At 43.4% G+C, this 21,717-nt stretch overlaps 1 protein-coding gene and 1 long non-coding RNA gene across 2 annotated transcripts in view; one reads left to right on the top strand and one right to left on the bottom strand.

Moving 5' to 3' along the window:
* The window catches only part of ZNF268 (zinc finger protein 268), a 33,059-nt gene extending 19,720 nt beyond the window's left edge, over positions 1 to 13,339 (bottom strand). Inside the window, exons 1-2 of the mRNA XM_049620726.1 lie at positions 13,327 to 13,339; positions 12,945 to 13,026 (exon numbers count right to left, since the gene is read on the bottom strand). Of these exons, the coding sequence (XP_049476683.1) occupies positions 12,945 to 12,977 (33 nt within the window). The 5' untranslated portion in view covers positions 12,978 to 13,026; positions 13,327 to 13,339. The remainder of the gene's footprint in view (positions 1 to 12,944; positions 13,027 to 13,326) is intronic.
* A 113-nt stretch (positions 13,340 to 13,452) lies between these two features.
* LOC125915087 (uncharacterized) lies at positions 13,453 to 21,713 on the top strand. Its single transcript, XR_007455567.1, has 4 exons — positions 13,453 to 13,528; positions 18,101 to 18,337; positions 20,302 to 20,458; positions 21,490 to 21,713. It is a non-coding gene; the product is annotated as an uncharacterized LOC125915087 (long non-coding RNA).
* The last annotated feature ends 4 nt before the right edge of the window (positions 21,714 to 21,717 follow it).

The raw sequence follows: 21,717 nt of genomic DNA, 5'->3' as shown, positions 1-21,717 counted from the left end.
AACTACTTGCTTGAATAACCCTGCTTTTCCCTTTCTGTGCTTTTTTTGCTTTGCTTTGTTTTGTTTCAATTTTTCAATGAAATTCTAGTTGGTTAACATATAGTGTAATATGGGTTTCAGAAGTAGAATTTAGTGATTCGTCACTAACATACAACACCCAGTGTTTGTCACAAGAAGTGCCCTCAATACTGATCACCCATTTAACCCATCCCCCGCCCACCCCCACCCCCAGCAACCCTTAGTTTGTTCTCTATAGTTGAGTCTCCTATGGTTTGCCTCCCTCTTTTTTTCCCTTCCCCTATGTTCACCTGTAATGTTTTTCTTTTTCTTTTTTTAGCGAGAGAGAAAGAGAGAGAGCGAGCATGTGAGTAAGGGAGAGAGAGAGAGGGCAGGGGAGAAAGAGAGAGAGAGAGAGAGAGAGAGAGAGAGAGAGAGATCTTAAGCAGGCTTCACCCATAGAGCCCCATGCAGTGCTCGATCCCATGACCCTGGGATCATGACCTGAGCCCAAATAAAGAGTCAAACACTCAACTGACTGAGCCACCCAGGCACCCCCATCTATAATGTTTCTTAAATTCCACGTATGAGTGAAATCATATGGTATTTGTCTTTCTCTGACTATTTCTCTTAGCATAATACACTCTAGCTCCATCCACATCATTGCAAATGGCAAGATTTCATTCCTTTTGATTGTTAAGTAATATTCCATTGTGTGTGTGTGTGTGTGTGTGTGTGTGTGTGTGTGTATTCTGTCCTCTGAAAACTATAGAATGCTTATGAAAGAAATTGAAGATGACACAAAGAAATGGAAAGACATTCCATGCTTGTGGATTAGAACAAATATTGTTAAAATATCTATTAGCCAAAGCAATCTACCCATTTAACACAATCCCTATCAAAATGCCACCAGGATTTTTCACAGAGCTAGAACAAACAATCCCAAAATTTGTATGGAACCAGAAAAGACCCCAAATTGCCAAAGCAATCCTGAAAAAGAAAAACAAAGCTATAGGCATCACAATTCCAGACTTCAAGCTGTGTTACAAAGCGGTGATCATCAAGACAGTATGGTATTGGCACAAGAGGAGACACTCAAATCAACTGAACAGAATAGAAAACCCAGAAATGGAACCACAAATGTATGGCCAACAAAGCAACAAAAATCAAGCAAAGAAAGAAAGAATATCCAATGGGAAAAAGACAGTCTCTTCAGCAAATGGCATTGGGAAAACCGGACAGCAACATGCAGAAGAATGAGCCTGGACCACTTTCTTACATCAGACACAAAAATAAATTCAAAATGCATGAGAGACCTAAATGTGACAGGAAACCATCAAACATCTAGATGAGAACATAGGCAGCAAACTCTTTGACATCATCCATGGCAACTTCTTACTAGATCTGTCTCTGGAGGCAAGGAAAACAAAAGCAAAAATGAACTATCGGGACATCATCAAGATAAGAAACTTCTGCACAATGAAGGAAACAATTGGCAAAACTAAAAGGCAACCTAAGGAATGGGAGAAGATATTTGCAAATGACATGTCTGATAAAGGGTTAATATCCAAAATCTATAAAGAACTTATCAAACTTGACACCTAAAAAATAAATAATCCAGGTAAGAAATGGGTGCCTCGGTGGCTCAGTCAGTTAAGTGCCTGACTTCAGCACAGGTCACGATCTCACAGTTCGTGAGTTTGGGCCCTACATTGTGTTGACAGCTCAGAGCCTGGAGTCTGCTTTGAATTCTGTGCCTCCCTTTCTCTCTGCCCTCCCCCACTCACGCTCACGCTCACTGGGTCTCTCTCTCTTTCAAAAATAAACATTAACAAATTTTTTTTAAAGAAATGGGCAGAAGACATGAACAATTTTCCAAAGAAGACATCCATATGGCCAACGGACACAGGAAAAAATGCTCCACATCACTCATCATCGGGGAAATACAAATCAAAACCACAATGAGATACCACCTCACACCTGTCAGAATGGCTAAAATGAATAATTCGGAGGGGGCCTGGGTTGCTCAGTCGGTTAAGCATCCAACTCTTAATCTCAGCTCAGGTCATGATCTCAGAGTTCATGAGTTCAAGCCCTGAGTCGGGCTCTGCACTGACAGCACAAAGCCTGCTTGTGATTCTCTCTCCCTCTCTCTGCCCCTCCCCGCTTGTGCTTGCTCTCTCTCAAAATAAATAAACATTAAAAACACACACAGGAAACAACAGAATTTGGTAAGGGTGTAGAAAAAGGGGAGCCCTCTTGCACTGTTGGTGGGAATGCAAACTGGTGCAGCCGCTCTGGAAAACAGTGTGGAGGTTCCTCAAAAACTTAAAAATAGAACCACCCTACGACCCAGCAATTGCACTACTAGGTTATTTGCACAAAGGATACAAAATACTGATTTGAAGGAGTACATGCACCCTTTCTGTGCTTTAATTCCCACCTTTATATTTCATTTTTTAAAATACATTTATTTTTCAGAGAAAGAGAGCACAAACAGGGAAGGGACAGAGAAAGAGGGAGACACAGACTCCGAAGCAGGCTCCAGGCTCCGAGCTGTCAGCACAGAGCCCGACACGGGGCCCGAACTCACAAACCACGAGATCATGACCTGAACTGAAGTTGGACAGTCAACCAACTGAGCCACCCAGGTGCCCCTTCGCCCTTGTATTTTAAATTCACCAATAAAGAGTGAACCTGCAAAACACAGGCACTCCACCTTCAGCCCCCAAAAAGCAGAACCCCAGGCCTGAGCTCAAGCTTTCCCTTCCCGTGCCCTTGCTGTGTGGCATACCATATACCCTCCAGGACTTGTGAGTTATAAACCTTGTTTTTTCAAAGTTCCCTGCTGGCTGTTGCTGAGATGCATCTTGCAATCATAGAACTTCAAATGCTGGTCTATCCACAACTCTGATTCCAGTCAGGGACATGTCTGAAGGCTCACCACAGGGGCCCCGGTGAGGGCCGCAGGCACTGCTAAGCACTACATCACTACCGATGCGCTGGAACCAACACAAAGTAACCTTGAAAACGTGCTGACAGAAAGAAGCCAGATATAAAAGGCCACATATGGTAGAACTATATGAAATGTCCAGAATTGGTAAATTCATAAAAATACAAAGTAGATTCATGGTTGCCAGGGAAAAGGGGAAAGAGGGAATGGAGAGTGGCTGCAGACGGGGACAGAGTTTCTTTTTAGAGTGATGATAATGTTCTGGAATTAGATACCGGTGATATTTGTACAACTACGAATACTAAAAATGACTGCATGGGACACTTTGAGTGAATTTTATGGTCTATAAATCATGCCACAATAAAACTTGTATAAAAAGAAGAGTATTTAACTTCAATGGTTTTTATTAAATTGATGGCTTTGCAAAAATCATCTCATCCAGGTTTAAATTCACATTGTTTCAGACACTCATTGTGCTGCACTGAAGCCAGGGCACTCTCACCAACCCCCAGGCAACCGCTGCCCTGCTTTCTCTGGGCATTTCATATAAATGGGGTCATGCTATATATTGTGCATGGCGTGTTTCACTTAGTATCATGCCTTTGAGGTTTATTCTTGTTATGGCATGTACCAATAGTCCGTCCCCTTTATTGCTGAACAGTATTCCACTTTGTCTATATATCCATCAGTTAACATTGAGATTACAGTTTGGGCTACTAAGAATAATCCTGCCATGAACATTCACATACGAGTCTTTGCGTAATTTTTCCTTTATCTTGGATAAATTCCTAGAAAATGAACTGATGCGTTATATGGTAGGTTTATTTTTAACTTTTTTATTTCAAGTAGGATCTACACCCAACGTGGGGCTTGAACTCACGACCCAGAGATCAAGAGTCAGATGCTCTACTGACCGAGGCAGCTAGGAGCCCCTATATTTAACTTTTTAAAGAAATTGCCAAAATCCTTTCAAAGTGACTGTACCACTTTATATTCCCACCAGCAGTCTGTAAAGGTTCTAATTTCTCTAACTTTCATTGTCTGCCTTTCTGCCTACAGCCATTCTAGTGGGTATAGAGTGATCCCTCATCACGATGAAATTTCTATTTCCCTAATGACTAATAATGGTAAGCATCTTTTCATGTCCTTATTTGCCATCTATGTATCTTCTGTGGTGAAATGTCTGCTCAAATCCTTTGCCCATTTTTAAATTGGATTGTCTTCATGCTGAGTTTATATATTCTGAGTTTACATATTCTGAATACACTCCTGTACTGGACATATGATTTGCAGATGCCATCTCAGAGTCTGTGACTTGTCTTTTCATTTGCTGAAAGAAGGGACTTTGAAGTGCAAAAGCTTTTTATTTTGATGTAGCAGTCCAATTTATAACTTCAAAGCACATTCTATATAATAGTTTTCTCTTTTTTTGTAGACTGTGGTAATGGAGGTATAGCTAAGACCTATGGCCTAACCCAAGGTCATAAATATTTTCCTATGTGTTTTCTTCCGGAAGTGGTACAGCATTAGCTCTTACAGGTAAGTCTATTTCCCATTTTGAATTCATTTTTTGGTACTGTGTAAGGTTAAGAGTCAAAGTTCATCTTTTTAAAAAAAATTTTAATTGTGGTAAAATACACATAACATAAAACTTATCTTAACCATTTTTAATGTACAGTTCCGTGGAAGTAAGTACATTCACAGTGTTACATAATCATTACCACCTTCCTCTCCAGAACCCTTCTCATCTGTAAAACGGAAACTGTATCCTCTGAACATAACTCCCCCCTCCGCCCTCCCCCAGCCCCTGACGACCATCACTCTACATTCGGTTTGATTTTGACAACTCTGGGAACCTCATATAAGTAGAATCATGTAATATTTGTCCCTCCATGACTGGCTTATTGCACTAAACACAGTATCCTCAAGGCTCATCCATGTTGCAGCAGGTGTCAGAATCTCCTTTCTTTTTAAGGCTGAATCATATTCCATGTGCATCTGTATCAGCACGTGCACACACACACACACACACACACACACAATTTGGTTTATCCATTTCTCTTTCAGTGAACACTTGAGTTACTTCCACCAAAGAGAGAGTAATTAGCAATTTTTAAAAAGGGAAAACTCTAATTTAAATTGGAAATACCAATACGAACCATGCTTTTTTTCCTTTCCAAAGATTCCTAAGTCTGCCTAGTGAAACAGCCTAGAAGCAATGACACCCGGGATCACTTGTGGTCGCGGAGCATATTAACCTACCAAAAGGTATCAGGTTCCCAGGAGGAAAGGTTGATTCCAGATCTGGGACAGGAAATAATCAGATGAGCCTAGAATGTCTTGTTGGGCCCAAAAGTGAGGAAGCCAGACTAACAGAGTCATTTCAAAAGAGCTCAGGGCCAGGCTGAAGAGGCTTCCTCTGGCCAAAGCTGGGGCAATGTAACCCTCTAAAAGAATAAGGACTGCAACTGATTGAAACTAACTGAATATATTAAGATTTCTGAATTTCTTAATCATACTCAAATTAACAGTAAGAAAACCAAACAAAAAACGCCTTGTAGTCAGCAACGCAGGTAACTATGATACAACTCCTGAGGGAACCCTGGGAAAGAAGTAAGCATGTACCTGGCCATTCCTTACAAATTCAGGACAAGAGTGAAGCAGCTGTCCTTGACAGTACTCAAAAGCAGAAGGGGGGGGGGGGGGGGGGGGGGGGGGGGGTACTCTGGTGGCTCAGTCAGTTAAGCATCCAAATCTTGATATCGGCTCAGGTCATGACTTCATAGTGTGAGGGTGTGGGATCAAGCCCTGCATCAGGCTCCCATGCTGAGCCTGGAGGCTGCCTGGAATTCTCTCTGTCCCGCTCTCTCTTCCCCTTCCCTGCTCGTATGCACTTTCTCTCTCAAAATAAACTTAAAAAAAAAAAAAAAAAAAAGCAGATGGGGAGAAAGGCAAAACTATATGCACATCTAGAGTAAGGTACCTTCATCCTGCACCTTAACCTTTTCCTTAAAAGAATTTTTCAAGCACAGTGACCAGCACACAAAATAATGAAACTTTCAGAAAACAAGAGGACAGAAACAAAACTAACAAAAGTCAACAAACAACAGAAAGAAACAATCAAAGCCAATGGACACTGGAATCAATGGACACTGACTATAAAGCAAACATCGTATTATATTCAAGGAGACAAAGGCAAACTTTCCAATTTGGCCAGGAATTAGATGACGATTTAGCAAGCATATCTGAAAAAGAAAAAGAGTTAATAGAAATGGAAAAAATATATTAACCAAAATGTGTTTAAATTTTTTTTATGTTTATTTATTTTTGAGAGACAGAGAGTGAGACAGAGTGAGAGTCGGGGGAGGGGCAGAGAGAGAGGGAGACACAGAATCTGAAGCAGGCTTCAGGCTGTCAGCACAGAGCCCGACATGGGGTTCAAACCCACGAACTGCAAGATCATGACCTGAGCCAAAGTCGGACACTGAACCGACTGAGCCACCCAGGAGCTCTGACCAAAATATGTTTAATAGCAGGTTAGAATGAATTAGTCAAGTGAAAGACAAATTAGAAGAAATTATCCAGAAAGTAGCCATTAGGTGTTTTCTTTAATTTTAAAGCAATAAATTGTATGTATAACTCCCAAACCTCTGTGAAGAGGGAAAAGAATAAAGGCAAGACAGAAGAAGAAAAAACAAAAAGTTAAAAAACCCAGATCAAGCACAGCAAATAAAAGGCAAGTAAAATGGTAGATTTAAACCCAAACATATCAGTAATTACATTAATCATAAAGTATTCCGGTTAAAATAAAAAGATTGACAGATTAAAAACAAGCAGTGAATTTTAAAAAAACGCATCTAAAATATGAAGATACAAAAGATAAAACAAACAACCAAAAGGTGCTCCAACAGCCATATGGACATAAAACAGACTTTAAGGCAAAAAAGAATTCCCAGAAATAAAGGTGATTCCACAATCGTTACAGGCTCAAGCATCAGGAAAATGTACTTTGGAGCTGTCTGGAGAGGACGAGGAGCTGCTCGCAGCCAGCTAAGGAGGGGTGGCTGGAATTCAAACTAGCCACCAACTTGAATCGTTTCTCCCCTCCAAGCTCCTAACAGCTAAGGACACAGCAACTGGGGTCTTCCTCCGCCTGAGCTCCAGGACTGTCCCTGCCACTCCCCTTTTCCCTACTGCTGCCAACACCTGCATGCACAGGCGGCCTTCTCTGAAACCGTACCGTCCCCTCCTTTCACATAGCCAATTCTACAGATCCTTTGAGAGCACACGCTGTCAAACATCACTGCCTGGGCCTCCTTCTGCCTCAGCTCCAATCCCATGGCTGCCCGCACGGCACTCTATTCCCTCTCTGAACTTCCTGGAAGACGTGTGATCTCTGGGGCCAGGGCTGTCTCTGACCTGTATATCCTCATGCCAAATCAGTACCTGGAATATAAACAGGTGTTTAGTAAGGGTTGTTAGTAAGGGTAGTTAGTGAATGAACATTGCCACGTTTTAACCTTTAATTCCCCAAAAGGATCAGTTTAGGGAAAGCTAAAGACATACGGTACAGTATACACAGGGGCACCAGCCAACCTTTCTCAGAAAGGCCTTTCTGGCAGAATTCCCTTCCCTCCCCCATGCTCCAGCTCACATTAGTTTTGAATCCCCAACTCGCTGCACTACAGACTACGAACATTAGCCTGTCTTGCCGGTGATGGTGGCCGACAGGGGTCCGCGGGAGCAGAGGTCCTGGAGAACCACGGAGACAAAGTTCACTGGTATAAATAAGTCAACTCCTATTGGAGATAAAGAAATAGAAAACCCTTCCAAGCCCCTAGGAATGGAGACTCACTGGATTCGAATTTGTAATAACATATTTAAAGGGGCGGGGGGGCGGGGGAGAGTCAGTGGAAGAAAGGAGCCAAACAAAAGTGAGTGAAAAAACAAAACCTGCCGGTAAGTGCTCAGCATCCTCAGAGAAAAGAAACAGGGATCTAGAGGTTCACAAGGCCTCAGTGAAATGTTACTTCCGATGCTCACCTCCTTTTGCTCTGAATTCATACTCATCAAATAGTCTTCTAGTTACTAAGTATCACCTTGATACCCATAAGACGCCCAGAATATGGGCCCAGGATATATGTCAGGGGAAGGGTCTCCTGCATATTACACACTTTCATCTTTTAGCCCATCCCTGAGTGAAGTCATCTATGTTTAGAAAGAAACCCAGTTTGGGTGTTGTATGGAAACCAATTTGACAATAAATTTAATATATTTAAAAAAAAAAAAAAAAAAAAGAGAGAGAGAGAGAGAGGGAGGGAGACACAGAATCTGAAGCAGGTTCCAGGATCCTAGCTATCAGCACAGAGCCTGATGCAGGACTCGAACTCATGAGCCTGGAGATCATTACCTGATCCTCACAAGCCATGAGGTCATGACCTAAGCTGAAGTCAGAAGCTTGACCAACTGAGCCACCCAGGCACCCCTGTGATAAATATTTTAAGTAAAATACTAAACCAGAACAAACAAAATGCCTCTAAGATCCAGACTGTAGTAAGATCAAAAGATAGATCTTTTGAAGGTATACTTTCTTTCTTTTTTTTTTTTTTTTAACGTTTATTTATTTTTGAGACAGAGAGAGACAGAGCATGAACGGGGGAGGGGCAGAGAGAGAGGGAAACACAGAATCTGAAACAGGCTCCAGGCTCTGAGCTGTCAGCACAGAGCCCGACGCGGGGCTCGAACTCACGGGCCGTGAGATCATGACCTGAGCCGAAGTCGGATGCTTAACCGACCAAGCCACCCAGGCGCCCCTTGAAGGTATACTTTCTAGAGTTCTGAGCACAGCAATCTTACATTAAATTGAGTCTATTACTTTGAAAACTAGCCCATTTAAAATTCTATATATATTTTACCTATATGATATGCAGTCTGACACATTTTTATTTTGAAAAGATATATGAATCGAGGTAGAAGATGATTTTAAGGTACTTCCTGAGGATTCCCTTTAATAGGAAAAACAGGTGTAGTTGTAGTAAAGGAATGAAAAATGAAACACAGTAACAGTAAGATCCCTCACTTCTGCTTCAATCCTGTAAGAAATCAGCTGTCTCAATGATACCAGTTCATCTGCACCGTGTTTCATACGCAGGCACTATCTCTAGGCAGGTGCCAGGCAGTGGGGGTGCAGGGAAACACAGTCACAGGCACCCGGCATGCTATGTTTACTGGCAGAAAACAGTGCAGGGTCCACAATGTGGCTCTACTGTAAAGGAAGTACCAAAAATTGTCTAATTTGGACACCCACAATTATGTACTCAAAATAAGTAAAATAATTAAAAGAAGTGTTCTTCTCAAAAAAAAAAAAAAAAGGAAAGAAAGAAACCCAGTTTCTCTCAATCATTCCCCAGAGACTGGGCCACACCCACCCACTCTGCCCAGGGCACAGCTACATACTTCACTGGTCCCACTTTTGCCATCTTCGGGGTCCGAGGAGCTGAGAAGTAACCCTTCATAGGTAAATAGTAACTCCCGTCAGGGCTCACAATGCTGGAATCTGTGTCCTGAGAAATTCCCAGCCTACATCCTGAAGCAGTAGAAGACACTGGCCAAGGAAACGGGGATAAAGCCACCAACCTGAGTTCAAATCGTGAGTCGACACTGACCAAGGGTATAACTTGGCTCCTAACTAAAGGCATTAAATCGTAGCTACGCAAGACCTAGCAGCACGTCTCACACGTAGTAAACACCGATTACCAAATTCGGTCGGAATGGCAAAAAATACAGGACTGCTTAAAGAAAATAAGGCATTCTGAAAAAACGTCAACGGGCTAAATGAAAGCGTCAGGTGGTTCTCAGAAAAGAGGGCTCTACTTTCAAACGGCCTCTAGCCTGTCCAGTTTCTCCGTCTCTACCCTCCTAGAAAAAACCTCCGCCACCTCTCCTCTGCCGTGACCTAACTGGCCACCCCTTTCCTACCACTGTGCCTACTCCTGCCCATCTGCAACCGTTCTTTACTCAGCAGCAAGAAGGGTCTTTGAAAAACCTACCTATGTCACGTGGACCCCTTTCGTAACACAATAGTTTACCAGCCCGATCTGGACTCTGCCCAGCTCTGTGTCTGCTCCCTTCCCTTCCCCCACATCCCCAGTCACACAGGCCTTCCTTCCAAGTTACAAAAGCACAAGACTTCTCCTACCTCATGACCATCCTCCTGCCACGGCTGACCTGCTCCTGGAACTCAGACCTTGACTTAATGTCACCTCCTTAGCGGGGCCTTCTCCAGTCACCCAATCTTTGACGTTACCAGTTTTAATTCTACGTATAACTCAACTCTGACATCTTCTCTTTACTTGAGTAGTTTCTTCACCGTTTTCTTTGTCATCTGCCTCCCTCCACCAGAATACAAACTCCCCAAGAGCGTGGATTCTGTCAGTCTCGTTCAACAGCACATGGCTGGGACCTTGCAGGGGGCCTGGAACATAGTGAGTGCTCAGCAAATACCCAGAGAATGAAAAAATGAGCAAACATTTCAAAAACCGAAGTGTATGGTTTCTATCTATCAAGCTCTTTATCTTGAAAGGGCGAATACTGTCACGTTAAGAACTCAGAGCTGGGAGCCTGATTTGCGTGTGTAAAGTGCTTAGACCCACGCCTAGGACATAGTAAACACCGTGTAAATGTTAAGTAGCAATGTTGGAAAGCTTTCAGACACAAGTCCTCTACATGTTTTAGGTTTGTAGCAGTTTTATCTTTTGCCATTGTAAATAGGATATGTTCTTTCACTGTATTTCCTAAATTGGTAAGTATTTATAAGTAGGAAACCTATGTATTTTCAGACTGATTTTGTACCAAGGTATCTCACTGGATTGTCCCCAAGCTCCCACTCTCTTCCCACTCTCTTCCCACTGCAGCGGCACGACTGCCTCAATTCTACATCACCGTCCCCATTCCCGTCTCTGCAGCCACCTGCTGTTCCCTTACCTTCTTTCCCTGCTGAAGGTGCAGACACACTCACACTCTGTTCTGGAAATATTACCAGCAACACACACCACTACCATCACACTCAATCCAATTTAAACTTTTATGACCTAATGTCACTTGACCCCCCCCCCCCCCCCCCCGCCTCCCACATGACGACCAGTGTTGAGGGTTTTTTTTTTTAACTCTAAAACACAGGTCTCTTGTTTTCTCTCATCTCTTCTGGGCTCCCTCCCAGTCTCCAGCCCCTCCGCTGCTACCTTCCCACGTCAACCCCCTGGGCGTTGTCCTCGTCTGCTCCTCATCCTGACCACTCTCTTTCAGCTAATGTGGCCATACCTAACTAGTGCAACCTGTCCGGATCTTTCTCCTGAGACACACGCTGACTCACCTGCCCTCAACAAGGGGAGAGAGTCCAATCCATATAAAACAGAAAAGTCCGCCCCCCAGCCCCCAAAACAACTCCAACAGTCCTCGCTGACTCAGGGAACGCTACCACTCCCAACCCAGGCCCCCAGAGCAGAATTCCAGCAGCCATCCCTGGCTCTCCTGTCTCCCTCACAACCAGCACCCAACTAGTTACCAAATCCAGATGCTTCTGCCCCCCCACTGTTTAAATTAGTCTCTTCTACATATTTTCCTGACTTGCTTATTTACTAATTTATCTTATTGAGGTAGAGTTGATACACAACGCTGCATTACTTTCAGGTGTACAACAGTTATTCGACAGGTCTGTGTGATGCTGTGCTCACCACAAGCATAGCCACTGTCACCACACGTTATTGTAATACCACTGAGAGCACTCCCTACACTCTAGCATAGAGATATACCTTCTATCCCCATGACTCACTTCTGCCTCTTTACCATCTTTCTTCTCAAAACTACTAGTTTACTTAAGCCCTTGTCTTCTCTTGCCCACTGCCCACTGCCCACCAACCCAAAGTCCTTTGAGAAATCACTCCAAAAAATCTCTCTCCCCAAGAGAATAAAATCCAAGTTTTTAAGGTGATCTTCAAACCCCTCTATGATCTGGTCCCTGCCTATGGCTCTGGCCTCTTTTTTTTTTTTTTTTTTTTGGGAAGAGGGAAAGAGAAAGAGAGAGAGAGAGAGCATGCACACATGCGTGAGAGCAGGAGAGGGACAGAGGGAGAGAGTGAAAATCTTAGGCAGGTTTCATGCCCAGCACGGGGCCCGATCTCACAACCATGAGATCATGACCTGAACCGAAATCAAGAGTTAGACACTTAACCACTGAGCCACCCAGGTGCCCCTGACCTCATTTCTTTGTATTTCACCACTACCTGCAAACCCTCAGCAACCCTAAAGTGATCAAAGTTCACCAACATACTAAGTCATTTCAAGCCTCTCAAAGTTGCATGTTGCCTCCTTTTCCTAGGCTGACCTTCAGTCCCTTATTCACATTCACCTTTTAAACCTCGGTTAAGAATCTCTTATTAATCACTGAAGCATTTCTTGGAGTACCCTCACCTCCAAAACTGACCTTCTGCTGTGTCCCCATGCACTTGTGCAGCCTGTTTGAGTACCTATTAACTTGTCACTATGCCTCCAGGTTCTCTTGTCCACCAGCCCCACCAGACCTCTGCTCTCACAAAGCAGGACAACAACTTATCTCTGCACTCTTAGCACCTGACTCCGGGTCCAACAAACACAAGACAATAAAAACTGTTGAATAAGAGAATAAACGAGTGCCGAATTTCTCAAATGAGGCTCAAATACTTTGGATGTAAGAGACGAGAGATGATGACCTTTTGTTTAACTCAAATCGCAGGATACAAAATGGGCAGAAAGGAAACTGAAAGTTGTAAAAAAGTCTAATGGCCAAGTTAGACATCCTTGTCTAACATCCTTGTTCCTGGACAGTCTAACATCCTCTAAAGGAGGCCCAGCGTCCTGGAAGAGGAGAGGGGAGAGGGAGCTCATGACCAACTCTCACCCTGCTAAAGACGGAGTTCAGGGAGCGCTTTTCAGAAAGGAGAGAAACACCCCTACTCACCCAGATGGCAGCTGTCCGGACCCTGGTGGCCATCCCCACGGTCAGTTCTGTGCGTCCCGCGGGTGGTGGCAGGACCCGAGGGCTGCCCGGAGGAAAAAGAATCGTGAAGGGTCTCCCCGCCCCTCCCACCCTCAAGCAGGGGAGGGAGACCCTCCTGCACCCAAAGAAGGAGGGTCCGAGGCCCCAGCACCCGCCCTTCCCGCCGGCGAGACTGCTTGCCCCGCGGAGCCACGCGGTTCCCCGCCTCCCACGCGCCCCTTGCCAACACAGCCGCGATCGGACGGCTGTTCCGAGTCCGGGCAGGAGGGGGCCGGGTCACACTGGGCTGCACAGTCCCGCTGCCTGGAAACGTAAGGGACTGGGCGCGTCCGGCTCCACTAACCCCTCCGCGAGCAGCCGTGGGACTCGGAGAAGACTGGCTGCCTCCGCCTCCTGGAGCTGCAGTCAGATTGGCTCCGTCCTCCCTTCTGATTCTGCGGCGGCCGCCCGAGTGCTTCGGCCACGGCCCCCGGGGAAGACGAGGCCAGCCCACTTCGGCTCCGATCACCACCGAAAAGGGAAACTGACACAGACCCCGAAACAAGGTTCTTCGGGCCGGGGCCCAGCCAACCGCGACCGTAAGGGACGCACCGGAAATGCGTCAGCGCGACCCCGGGGCAGAGCGAACTACAATTCCCAGCAGCCTCTGCAGGAGGCCCCGCGGCGCGGGGAGGGCTCCGCGCGAGGGCCGCCGGATGGGGGCGCTGCTGCCGAGAAGCTCGGGTTCTCGGGTGGGGAGTCGGGGCGCGCTGGCAGCCGTAAGTACCCCCGAGGTTTACAGTAACTCATGGCACCAGCACAGAGGCGGGAGTGGCGTAAGTTGAGGTAAAAATGTTCACAGTTCTCTGCGTTTCCGAAATGCTTATAAAGTCCAAGTTTCTTCTTTAATAACTCAAAAATTCATGGTAACACGTTAACGTGACATTTTAACGAATATTCCTTTAAAAAAAAGTAGTGAGCTGTGGCATTGTTCTACATTTTTCTCCTGCGAGAAATCTTTTAAATGTCCAGCTAAATAGAAAACAGCTGGATTCTCGTGTTTGCTTCCACAATCTGTTCCATGTGTTGTTTTTGTTTTTGTGAAGTATTTAAAGAAAATCCAGCCTCACACAGGTATGCAGTTGGAAAAGGGCAGGGTTGGGGTTTTTTTTAATGTTTATTTTGAAGGGGGGGAGGCGGATCCTAAACAGGCTCCACACAGCCAGTGCAGAGCCCGATGTGGGGCTCGAACTCAGCCACCGTGAGATCATGACCTGAGGCAGGGTCGAGTCCGATGCTCAGATTGAGCCACCCAGGCGCCCGGAAAAGGACAGGCTATTTTAATATGCTTATGAGATAACTGTGGATACCCTTGGATAGCACAAGCTGAACAAGGGAAACCTTAGTTGCGGTCTGAAACCACGTTGGTGCCTTCACGCTATTACGTTAAAATCTATATGTGTCTGTCTTGCACTTTGAATGGATAGTTTCATTCATGCTTTTGTAGCATCATAAATTGGTCACTTGGAAAATATCCACTGATTTATGCAGATCTTCACAATGTTGACACGTTTTGTTTTACAATTTGAAAAATCTTATTCAATAGTATTATAATTGATCTTAAGTATTGGGAAGCTGTGAAATTCACAGTGGCAGTACAAGTTTTCCAAAACTCTTCTATTCACTTGAAAACTCAAACTTTATGTTGGGGGAAAAAAATACTGTCATTTATTTTCCTTGAAGTGACAAGCTCACTTGGTTGATTTTTGAGAAAATGCCACATCCCTAAGTGTGCCTTGTCTCTCCTTTTAGTCAAGTTAAGCTGTCAAATCAAATAATCACACAAGTGCTTTTTCTAGACAACTGTGGAACTTCAGTATGCAGCACAGAATATTTGTTGCACAGAGACTAAAAAGATATGTACTCAAGAGTTGCTTTAATAAAATTACTTTTTACTGCTCTACCAAGGACATCCTAAAGTGAAATAAATCCTAGATACATTAAATACTAGATGGAGACAGAAAGACTGAAAAGTTTTACACTGAAATGTAGTTACCATCCTTTGCCCACTGGTTTGTTAAACAATCTGTTTTATACTAGTTTCTCATATTCTATTCATTTTCTTTTTTATATACATTTCTTAATGCTTTTTTATTTTTGAGAGAGAGAAAGAGAGCGCGTGCGCATGGGTGCAAGCGGGGAAGGGGCAGAGAGAGAGAGGAGGACAGAGGACCCAAAACGAGATCAGTAAGTTACCACAAACTTGGTGGCTTAAACTACAAATGTATCTTACAGTTCTGTAGGTCAGAAGTTTAGCACGGGTCTTACGAGGCTAAAAGTGTTGGCAGGGATCCATCCATTTCTGGAGGCTCTTGGGAAAGGATCCTTTCCTTTGTCTTTTCCAGATTTGAGAGGCCACCTGCATTTCTTGGATCGTGGCCCATTCCCTCCATATTCAAAACCAGCCAACAGTTGAATCCTGTTCCCTCTGGCCTCCTCCTGTCTCCCTCTTTCACTTTTTTTTTTAATTTTTTTTGAGAGAGACTGAGAATGCGAGTGGGTTAGGGGCAGAGAAAGAGGGAGACGCAGAATCGGAAGCAGGCTCCAGGCTCTGAGCTGTCAGCACAGAGCCCCATGTGGGGCTCGAACTCACGAGCTGTGAGATCATGACCTGAGCCGAGTCCGACGCTCAACCGACTGAGCCACCCAGGCGCCCCTCCCCCTTTCACTCTTAAGGATGTATGGATTACACTGGGCACCTTTGGGGAACGCAGGATTAGCAAACTTCATTCCCTTTTGCCATAAACATAGCATATTCAGAGATTCTAGGATGGGATGTGGACATCTTCCAGGGGCCGTTATTTTGCCTATGACGTATCCATGACTGTCTCCAGCCAAAACTTTGTTCCACTGGTATTTCCCTGCAGTGGGGGCCTGCAAACTTTTTCTGTCAAAGTCCAGTGAATAAGTGTGCTAGTGCTGCCCTGATAAAGTACCACAGAGTGGTTTCAACAACAAATTTATTTTCTCACAGTTCTGGAGGCTGAAAGTCAGAGATCAAGGTGTTGACCAAGTTGGTTTCTCCTACTGCCTCTCTCCTTGGCTTGTAGCGGGTTATTTCCCCGTGTCCTCCCGTGGTTGTCCCTCTGTATCTGTGTCCTCCTCTCCTCTCATAAGGACACCAGTCACATTGGATGAGGACCCACCCTAGTATCATTATTTTAATTTAAAATGTTTAAACTTTAAAGACCCCAGTCACGTTCTGAGTTATTGGGGATTAGGACTTCAACATAGGAATTTGCAGGGGGAGACAATTCATCCTGTAACAATCAGTTAGTAAATGTTTTAGGTTTTGTGTGCCACAGTCTGTCACAACTACTGACCCTTGCCCTTGTAGCACAAGAGCAGCCACGGCCAACATGTATGTGAATGAGCACAGTTGTGCTCTGGTAAAACTGAAATGACAGAAGTAGACAGAAGGCCAGATTTGGTCTATGTCCATTGTGGGCTGACTCCTGGCCAACACTATGCCGGGGCACCCCGTGTTGTTACCCCGTCATTATAGTAAGTATATACCACTTGTTCAGTAGTAGGTCGAAACCTTTTGCTGTTGTTCTTTAAAATGGTCTGTTATTTTTATTCCTTTGGTCTTGCGTGCACCTTTTAGGCTTCAGTGACCAAGGTCGCTTCAGTGACCAAGTTCCAAGTAAAACCCTCTGTAATAAATTGTGGTATCTATTAGGATGTTATTTCTACGTGGCAAGCACTGTTGCTTCACCGTCCAGTAACTGTCCTCTCCCGTTCCTCTTTGCTACAAAAGTTCTGTACGTTTAGGTGCTGGTTGGCCATAAGTTTATGGCATTCCCCTTTCTAGATTCAGTGGATGCATGTTTATTTCTTCAAGTCATTCAACAAATATTTATTGAATGACTACAATGAGCTAGCCACTGTATTAGGCCAGAGGATATATCAGTAATTAAGACAGATCCTTTGGGAAGCATTCATTTTGGCAAGGGAAGACAGATGATTGACAGATAAGAAATACTACTGAAAAATGAAAAGAATAGGATAAAGGGGACTAGCAGTGCCAGAGGGGTGGCTGCCATTTTAAGTAAAGCAGTGTCTTAGTTTCCTAGGTCAGCTGTAACAAACTACCAGAGTGTGGGCTTCAGCAACAGAAATGTATCTCACAGTTCTGGAGGCTAGAGGTCCAAACTCAGGCTGTCGGTAGGGCTGGTTCCTTCCGAGGGGTGTGAGGGAAGCATCTGTTACAGGCCTCTGCCTATTATATACCATTGATACTGGATTAGAGCCTGCACGAATGACTTTTTGAACTCGATTACCTCTGTGAAGACCCTTTCTTCAAGTAAGGTCACGTTCTGGTAATGGGGGATGACCTCAACACACGAATTTTGGGAGCACAAAATTCAATGCATAAAAGGTAGTCGGGGTAGAGCTCATTTATAAGGTAATACACCCTACATCTAATCACTTCCCGCAGGTCTGTGATAGAACTTTGTCACTAAAAATAAGTGAAAGATGAATTTCTAGTGTGTGCAGTGAAAAGCAGCTGGCCTTTCCAACCTGACGCCACAAATCTATGGCACCTCTATTGCCTTGCCATCTGTCTCCTAAATTGATCTCATTGTCGGAGTAACTTGCGAACCTCAACCAACAGCTGTTTACAGACCATTTCTTTCAACCAATTCTAATTCCCGTTCACCAGCTGCTGAGACACTGGGCACATGGTCAGCTTCCCAGTTATTTAAGGGCTAAGTTAACTAAACCAAACATTTTCACCATCTTGCCTTTCAGGAACGGTAACGCACAGATTAATCAGTGTGCGCTTAATTCATGGATGAATGTTAATACTTTCTAGGGGCACCTGGGTGGCTCCGTCGGTTAAGCTCCCACTCTTAATTTCGGCTCAGGTCATGATCCCACGGTTCGTGGGTTTGAGCTGTGCTATCAGCTTGGGATTCTCTCTTTTGGTTTCTCTCTCTTCCTCTTTCTCTCAAAATAAACGTAAAAATTTAAAAAAAAGACAATACTTTCCAAATCATTATGTGCCTGTGACAACGGTGACTGATTATATTGGGACCTCTCTTAAAATCCCTGTGGTTTCCCCTTACCCTTAGGATAGTGCCAGGATCCTTAACCAGATGTGGAGTCGGCAGGCAGTAGTGGAAACACCACGAGCTGGAGCCAAAGTGATCTGCGCTTGAACCCTGGGTCTTCCTCCACTTACTCTGCAACTTGGGGCAAGTCACTGTGAACTCAAAACAGAAGTAGGTAGCACACATGAACAGAATTCGTGTGAGGATTAAACGAGACGGTGCATGTAACTTACATGCCACCACTTGTGGCATTTAACGGTAATTTCCTTTCTTCCCTTTACATCCTAATTTCCACTCAGTCCCTGCATCATTTTAAGATATGACACAGTGATAACACAGAGGGAGACAGAGGACACTGAGTGAGGTCTGAGTGAATTTGTCTCTGAAGGAGATAAATAACAATGGTACTGTGTATTTTTTATATTGAACTGGCTAATTTTGTTAAGATCCTCTACAAAGTGCCAGACATTGTCTTGTTTGAGATCCGCCACACACTTACCAGTTATTTTTCATATGAAACTTCACCATTTACTAGCTATGTAAATGGGGACAAATTACCTAAATTGCCAACCTCTAGTTCCCTTAACCATAGGGGCAGTAGTATGTCACTCCCAGGGTTATAGACAGAAGGAATCTGTTGTATTAAAGGGCTTAGCTTGGCTACCTTGTATCAAGCCGTGTATAAATGAAGATGAGCTACAAAACTCAGCAACTACTACTGCCGTTACTATGTGTTACTTGGAGCTGATTTTCTCTGATTTCCCAGAAATTCCTGGTTTGCTGAGTATTTTGAAAAAATCAATTGTATTGAGATAAAAGTTGCACACAACAAACTGGACCCACTTAAAATGTATACTCTGATGAGTTTAACAGACAAGTACAGTCACGGAACCACCACCAGTCAAGATACAGATCATCCCTAATGGTTCCCTTGGGGTCCCGTCTGCTGTCAATCACTCTCCCATCCCCAGCCAACCACTGGTTTCTCTGCTGCCAAGTTCCACGGTTAAGGTTCTAGCAGCTTATCTGTAGACAAAAACTTTGGAAGAGAAAAAATTCCTTTACTGAAGAAACTGTAATATAAAAGTAATTTATATTTGTTGAAGAGACTTTGGGAAAAAATAGAAAACTACAAAACAAAACAAGAATAAAGAAAAAAAAGAAAGTTAACTGCTCTTGATCTTTTGACAAATTTCCTGAAGCGTTTTAAGCAAGATTCATTTCAGTTATTTACAATTGATTTATTTTTATACATTTCAGTTTACTCCATATTAACAACTATTCATCATGCTTTTTTCAAAACACATGACAACATCGACATTTTTCCTGTCAACAGTTTGCATTAATTTTAAGGTCTGTGTAATACTCCATGACACGGATACGCTATAACCATTTTGCTATTATACATTTCTATATTGCAAAGTTTGCACTATCATAAGCAATGTTTAGTTAGTTTAGACCATCCGTAGACATTTCTCTCTTCCTACATTCCTTGGTGTGTCAATAACAGTAGTAGTAGCTACCACATTTAGTACTTGTGGGCCAGGCACTGTTTTAAATACTTTATACACATTATCTCACTTAATCCACACAACAACCCTCTGAGGTAGATACTAGAAATAACTCCATTATACAGTGGAGGAAAATTGAGCCATAGGTTATCAGAAACTCTAAGAGGCCCGGTTAAGGGACCACTCTTCGACTCCCATTAAGAACCACTGCTTACCATGAAAACGATTTCTGATAGGAGTACATTATCCATGCGAATGATATATATATGCACTGAAAAACGGAGCACTAATTGAGGAACCCAGGATCTAGTTCTTGGTCTGACTTCACTCAAAATGTGAGACCAGTGCCAACTCACTTGATCTCAACTGTACAATGAAGATTACACGTTAGGTGCTCGCTTCGGCAGCACATATACTAAAACTGAAACGAAGATTACATGTTAGATGGTCTCCTGCTCCTTGTGAAGTCTCATGACTCTTGACAGTCATTTCTAGATTTTTCCTGGGAGAGAGACATCAAGATCTTTGTCCTCCTGGTCTCAAAAATACTTATCACTCAACAATCAATCATTAAGCATCTAAAATATATTTTGTTTGCTAGAAAATGGCAAATAATGGCTAGTCCTTCACAGAGATCCATTTATAGAATGAAACAGAGAGTTAAAACAGGTTCTCTTTCTGAATCTTTTTTGGGTCATGAACTTACCACAGAATCTGAAGATCAGGCTTCTCTCCCTAGAAGAGAAAACTTCTGTACAAACGAGATGATTTTGCATACGATATTAAAAGTTGTTTACCGATCCTCAGAAGTGAGTCGATACACCCACTACGGGTAGTGATTTCCTCAGGCTGAGAAGTGCTGATGTAGGTAAGAAGGAAACGTGGCTGGGAAGGAAGTGAGAGCTCCAGGAGCTCTTGCTCACTGGCAAGCAGGTTTAAATTCAATGACGCACACCAGAGGTGGGGCAACAACAGTGACACCAGTTACCACAGCTAACAACAATAAAGCACTTAATATACGTCAGGCACTATTCTAAGCTGTTTATATGTTTACTCAGTTAATACTCACCACAGTCCTACAAGGTAAGTAATGTCCCTAATTTACAGAAGAGGCACCGATGTTAGGCAGCATGCCCAAGTTCACCCAGCAAGTTAAGGACAGAGGTGGAATTTCAACTTGGGTAGTGTAGCTCAAGCTTGTGCATTTAGCCACTAAGTTTCCTTTATAAAGATAAAAGACTACCTTGGAAGGAGGGTGGCTTTGAGCAGTGCTGTTTATTTCATGAGCATAGCTGCTCTAAGAATGGCCCAGGTACCTGCTCCCACGCAAAGGGGACCCTCCCTCATGTGCTCAAACACCTAATCTTCTAGGTCTCAAAGTCCAAAGAAACCCTGTGTTTAAATTCCCAGGAGCCTTCAGCACACGGTCTCAAAGAGCACAATTCCATGACCCAAACAACGTAGAATGGGAAACTTGCTAGCAGGTGGTCCTTAAGCATCCTTGATGATAGAATAGAGAAACTGGATATCCTTTTTAATGTTTAAAAATACCTTCAAATAATTATTGGAGTAACATGGAATAAACTATAAAACTCACTCAATCCCGTCACCTAACAAATCGATTCTGTTCATTATCCAGAGAGTTTTTCAATTCTTGCTCACATGCAAATATACTTAAAATAAGTACCATTACTAGTAAATGTGTTCTTTTTCAGCTTTACATTAATTTTAAGCATTTTCCCTGCTAACCAAAATGTGGTTTATATCAGACACATAAAAGAGTAGACACTACTAACTGTCCCAGAAGGACAATCAAGTAAAAATATGGCAGGTTATTTCACTGGAATATTATTTTCCACTTTTTTACAATAACTATCAATTTTTTATTCTTTGCAATAGGAACTCTCATTGACTTATCTTTCTGAAGTATCATTCTGACTGACATCTTTTTGAAGAAGGCAATGAAGCTGGATAATCTCCCACCTACTTAATGGTTCCTTCTCAGATTCTAGCATTTTAAGGCTCGGTCAAGAATGCTCCAAGGACAACTGCTTTTATAGGAACTTGTGGAAAGAAAAGCTGATGTGTTTTTGCACTACAATGAAATCTGTAGGTTATTTCTCCTTC

This window comes from Panthera uncia (assembly GCF_023721935.1).
Source record: "Panthera uncia isolate 11264 chromosome D3 unlocalized genomic scaffold, Puncia_PCG_1.0 HiC_scaffold_9, whole genome shotgun sequence".
Taxonomy (NCBI): domain Eukaryota; kingdom Metazoa; phylum Chordata; class Mammalia; order Carnivora; family Felidae; genus Panthera; species Panthera uncia.
Note: the sequence above shows the minus strand (reverse complement) of the source record. Positions and strands in the feature narration are given on the sequence as shown.